This window comes from Triticum dicoccoides, chromosome 7B (genome assembly GCF_002162155.2).
Source record: "Triticum dicoccoides isolate Atlit2015 ecotype Zavitan chromosome 7B, WEW_v2.0, whole genome shotgun sequence".
Classification (NCBI taxonomy): Eukaryota; Viridiplantae; Streptophyta; class Magnoliopsida; order Poales; family Poaceae; genus Triticum; species Triticum dicoccoides.
In genome coordinates, this window is record NC_041393.1 from 512,802,794 (window position 1) to 512,808,234 (window position 5,441).

Consider the following 5,441-nt stretch of genomic DNA (forward strand, 5'->3'; position numbering starts at 1 on the left):
GCGATCAGTGGTCAACCAAATCCAGCTGCTGCGGCTCCAGAGTCCGGCCACGAACTTTGTACGTGGCATTTCGTAGTACGTGCGTGATCGGAACCGCGCGCCCGCCAGCCCATGCGGGCGCGGGCTAGCCGGCTAGGCGGTCAGCGTCCACGATCGAGCTCGAGCACTATAAATAGGATGCCACCCTATGCATCTCGCCTCACCTCATCGAGCTCGCACCACAAGAGTTACCTCTAGCTAGTCGCGTCACATCAAAGCCGAAGAAGCAATGGCCGCCTTCGCCACCAGGTCGGCGGCCTTCCTCGGCCTCGCCGCCGTGCTCTGTGTCCTCGCCGGCGAGGCGAGCGCGCAGCAGCTCTCGCCCAGCTTCTACTCGAGGTCTTGCCCCAACCTGGCGTCCATCGTGCGGTCGGGGATGACCTCCGCGTTGCAGACGGAGAGGCGGATGGGCGCGTCCATCCTCCGCCTCTTCTTCCACGACTGCTTCGTCAATGTGAGCAACACCGTTCCTCTCTGCTGTTCTGTTCCATCAAATGTGTTCATCAAATGTGTTCCACGATTGTTGGATTTTACGTACGTGCGGTGTACTGAAGTTTAATTGTGTTTGTCTGCTACGTATCGGCAGGGGTGTGACGGCTCCATTCTGCTTGACGACACGTCGACGTTCACCGGCGAGAAGAACGCCGGGCCGAACGCCAACTCGGCCCGCGGGTTCGAGGTGATCGACGCCCTCAAGACCCAGGTCGAGGCCGCGTGCAGGGCCACCGTCTCCTGCGCCGACATCCTCGCGCTCGCCGCCCGTGACGGAGTCAACCTGGTCAGTCCTCGCGCGCGATCGACCAGCTTCAACGGTCGCTGACCCGTACAAAACACCACTACACGTTCTGCACTTTGTTTTACTGGACTAGCCGTGGCTGACTCGGCTGAGCCATTGCGCGCGTGCAGCTCGGAGGTCCCACCTGGAGCGTGCCGCTGGGGCGCAAGGACTCGCGCACGGCGAGTCAGAGCGCGGCCAACGCGAACCTGCCGGGGCCCGGCTCCAGCCTCGCCACGCTCATCACCATGTTCGGCAACAAGAACCTGTCGCCGCGGGACATGACGGCGCTCTCCGGCGCGCACACCATCGGGCGGTCGCAGTGCCAGTTCTTTCGCAACCGCATCTACAACGAGCGCAACATCAACGCCAGCTTCGCGGCGCTGCGGCAGCGGACGTGCCCGCGGTCCGGCGGCAACGGCAACCTCGCGCCCTTCGACGTGCAGACCGCCGACGGGTTCGACAACGCATACTACCAGAACCTGGTGGGGCAGCGCGGCCTCCTGCACTCGGACCAGGAGCTCTTCAACGGCGGGTCGCAGGATGCGCTGGTGAGGCAGTACAGCAACAGCCCCAGCCAGTTCTCCGCCGACTTCGTCACGGCCATGCTTAAGATGGGCGGCCTGCTGCCGTCGTCCGGGACGCAGACGGAGGTCAGGTTGAACTGCAGGAGACCCAACTAAATAGTACACGTAACAAGTGTGCTAAATAATGATTGATGCCTTGGAAAACCAGGCATTGGTCAGGTTCACGTATGTATGTGTTAATGTGTATGTATGAAGAAGAACACCAAATGTACAAACGCTCGTTTGCTCAATCCGGGGCGAACGTGCAAACTACAAAGTATCAAAATGTACGTTGGTCGTAAAAGTGTATCATCATCAACATCATCAATACAGAATAATGGGATGGTGCAATCATCATAACTAAAGAAAATGATCTCTAATCTAATGCCTAATGTACGGTGGTGTTCACTATTTATGGTGGCTGACTGATTGGCTTCTTTGTAAGCACAGCTCACATTATGGGTACATGGATGTGATGTATACCATACTTCTTGCTTTTGGAGCGATCGACCCGCCTACAGTTGACATCTTTTTTTTTCTTGAATATGCACGAGTCTGCATACCATATACTCAATGAGAAAGATAAAGAAAACCCCTACAAAAGTTTACAAACACTCCACATTGACCATACTGCACCTAAAAGCACATTCTACTCCGCATTACTCGCCCACCACTCTACTCTAGCGAGGAAAGGGTCTATTTGTCCTTTGATAGCATAAATGTCTATGGCCGACAACAGACTGACAGGTTGGGAAGGCCGAAGGGGGCGGAGGGGAAGAGGGCTGAAGGGGCTCCCAATAAGCTCTCTGAGTGGAGGAGGCTCGCTGGAGCATGTCAACGCGGTGAACCTCGTACCTGGTGCACTAGCCGCACACAAGTCATCATACAAGTGTGTACAAAAAATATATAAATAGTTTAGCATGTATGCATAACATATAACTACCATGTGACAAATAATCAAAAGTAATCTTGAATAACATCTTAAGAAACAAAAATAATAAAAATGAACATTTATCGTGTTAATGGGCCAAATGTATGGCCCATTCTAAAATGAGAGCTATTCAACATATTTTAGTTTTGACTAGAACAATCCCCGTGCGTTACAACATGATATAAATGTTCTAGTGTGTTAGCTTGTGATTTACCTGTTCATAATAATGTGATTGTGTAAATAAATGTTCATTAAAGTCTTCCCGTAAATTACCTTATATTTTGATCAAAAGTTTGGCAAGTATATTAAAGTAGAATTGATTCAGAAGGTAAGTAAACTAAGTGGATTAGTTATCATATATAAAATGTTGGACGAACGGTTGGTAGAAAGAAAGATGAAATGAGAACGTTACGTTAATTTTAAAATAGTAGAGATTTCAATAGTTGTAGGTCTAATTTCAAATCTGAAATTTTGAGACATCATAGATGTATGTTTTTTGTACGAACCTAATTATTTTCAGGTTTTTGAAACATTTATAAAGCGTATAGCACCACAAGGGTGGGTGCCCTCCCCCGGTGAACCCTGGTTGCATGTGGCGTCACCCTACACCTTGGCTGGTTATGATGTATTTCAGTGGCAAAGTCATACACTTCAACATTTTTGTCGAGTAGAGATTAGGAGTGAGTGGCAAGGATTTGGTTATTGAATTAAATTGTTTTAAGAGCGGTGGGTCTGGATCTTTACATTACCGCAATTACTCAAAAATACAGTTTACATCGGATGAATTTTTTAATAAAGTTTTGAATTCGAATTTATTTCATGATAAAAACATAAATAAATATCTATTGACGCATGAACATTTGTACCTCGACGTGTACTGTGAGGTTAGGGGTCCAATGCCCTAACCTTAAAGCTTACCCTTTTTTTGCTAAAAAGGATGTAGACGTACGCTAGTGTGCCGTGAGGTCAAGGGTTCCACACTCCTCCGGAGGGAGAAGGATGCGTAGGAAGGAGATGTGTTTACTTGATCGGACGGTTACACGAGGGCCGATCTGACAATGGGGGACGGCCGGCCTGAGACCTAGCTGGTGGACCGGTGCAGAGCACCAGCCAAATACGTAGTACTCCCTCCGTCTTGAGTTATTCACTTCTAGATACATTCATTTCCGCGTCAAGTAATTTGTGATGGAGCCAACTTGTTCAGAAGCATACTAGTTTATTGTAATTGTGATAATCCACTTCGCTGCCCAGGCTTGGCTCATCTATAGTACCGCGATTAAAAATAGGAAAAAAAATTATAAAAAAACAATTTTTTTGCTCGGAAGATGTTTGAATGCATGATATCTGTGCAAATTTTCATCCCATTTGGACATCCGTGGAGCTCGTGGTAAAAAGGAGAAATTTGCCCTGAACAGCGCATGAACAGTAACCATACTCACGGAGCCAAATTTTGACCTTTTTGTCGCGCGCTCCTCGAATGTTCAAACTCCACCAAATTTTGCACGAACATCACGCACACAAGCATCTTGCTTGGCATTTTTTTTTGGATTTTTAATTTTTCTCTCTCTATTTTTTGTGAATTTTTTATTTTGTCCGGGTTCATCTGAGCCCGGATGCACTCTTGTAATCGTTGCTACCCAGTGTCTACGTTCCTGCATGCAAATGGCTTCAGATATGTGGTGTGGTCGTGCAGTGTTGTTTCCGACCGAGTTGAGGCATACCAGAACTGGTCATCCCCATCAGGCAATCACAATAGTCGGGCACCGAGGCCGTACAGTGACGATGAGGGCCGACCGGTTTGCCCCGGTGCGCGGTGCGGCAGCAGCAGTTTGGTGCGATATCGAGTTGTGGAGCAGGGAAGCACTCGCAACAGACAGGGTGGGCGGCACATGGATGCGCGTACTTGCGGAAACGGTCTCTCGTGGGTGGTGGCCAGCGCGCCGCTCGCGGAGACGCGTGCCCGGCCCGAGTGAATAGCATAAAATTACCACTTTTCACGTTAGAATTTTAAAAAACTATCAGAAATCTGTTTGTGACTAATAACTACCAAAACCATCGTCGATTGTTTCAAAAAACCTAAATTGTCTGTACTAAGAAAATAAACCTGTTTATGACAGGTCGGGCCCGCATCTAAACGAACCGTCTGTTTGACCGTTTGTTTGACTGTTAACTGATATACGGGGCCCATATGTCAGTTATCTCTTCCTTCCACTTCTCTTTCTTCTCTCCCTTTCCTCTCGTATCTCCCTCTCTCTGTTCGCACGAGCCATGGCAGCTCGAGCCCACCGGATATGCACCGGCCTCCTCCTCCCCACTCCCACCCTCCCTTCCCCCGGTCGTCCCTACTGCCCTCTACCGGAGCCGCCATCTACCATGGCGCTCGACACCGGCCTCCAAGCGTGGACCCTCGAATGGTGCACGGCGGCGCCCTCTGCCCGGAGCACGACCTCCTGAACGGCGGCGCCCCTCCATGGCGCGCGACGGTGCCCCTCTGGTCGGAGCACGGCCTCCCGCATGGTAGTGGAGGGCCAGAGCGGGTGAGGAGGGAGCAGCGCGTGGCAGAACTGCCTGTGCCGGATCTCGCCGGCCTCGCGGGAGAGGAAGAGGTTGGCGGCGACCCATGGCTCATAGCAGCACCTCCAGGCAGCGCCATGGCGCGCGGCGGCGACCTGATACGGGGATGGCCGGTGGACCTAATGTGTGTGCGCTGCCCGGCCCCATCTCCGGCGGAGCTCGGCCGATTCCCTCACCTCCTGCTGGCCTCCCTCGAGCTCTGCCGCGTGCAACAAGGAAGCAGCGACGGCCTCAAGCTCCGCGTGTGTAGCAGAGCAGCAGGGACGGCGCCGCTGAAGGCCGGCCGACGCCCGCATCAGCTCCGGCGACGAGCTTGTCGGCGGGGATCCAATTGCTTTTTGTTTTATTTTTCAGGGACCCGATTGCTTTTTATTTTATTTCCAGGGACCTGATTGCTAATTGAGGGAATGCAATTTTTTTTAATTTAAATATGTGGAAGAGACACTAACATGTAGGCCTCACATGTAAGTTAACGGTCAAACAAACAGTCAAACGAACCGTTATCTTACAGGCGGGCCCTAGCTGTCATAAACCTGATCAGATGTTAACCACTTGT

At 50.9% G+C, this 5,441-nt stretch overlaps 1 protein-coding gene across 1 annotated transcript; it reads left to right on the forward strand.

Annotated features, from left to right (window-relative positions):
- The first annotated feature begins 207 nt into the window (after positions 1–207).
- Positions 208–1,750, forward strand: LOC119339705 (peroxidase P7-like). Its single transcript, XM_037611666.1, has 3 exons — positions 208–493; positions 626–817; positions 946–1,750. Exons 1-3 carry the CDS (start codon positions 269–271, stop codon positions 1,495–1,497), a joined length of 969 nt encoding a protein of 322 aa, XP_037467563.1. The 5' UTR covers positions 208–268; the 3' UTR covers positions 1,498–1,750.
- The last annotated feature ends 3,691 nt before the right edge of the window (positions 1,751–5,441 follow it).

What these genes read in the sequence shown, in the direction of transcription:
- LOC119339705 (XM_037611666.1), top strand. Translation starts at nt 269, where the DNA reads ATGGCCGCCTTCGCCACCAGGTCGGCGGCCTTCCTCGGCCTCGCCGCC. An exon ending in TCCACGACTGCTTCGTCAAT is followed by an intron (nt 494 to 625) that starts GTGAGCAACACC and finishes ACGTATCGGCAG; the next exon opens with GGGTGTGACGGCTCCATTCT. An exon ending in CCCGTGACGGAGTCAACCTG is followed by an intron (nt 818 to 945) that starts GTCAGTCCTCGC and finishes GCGCGCGTGCAG; the next exon opens with CTCGGAGGTCCCACCTGGAG.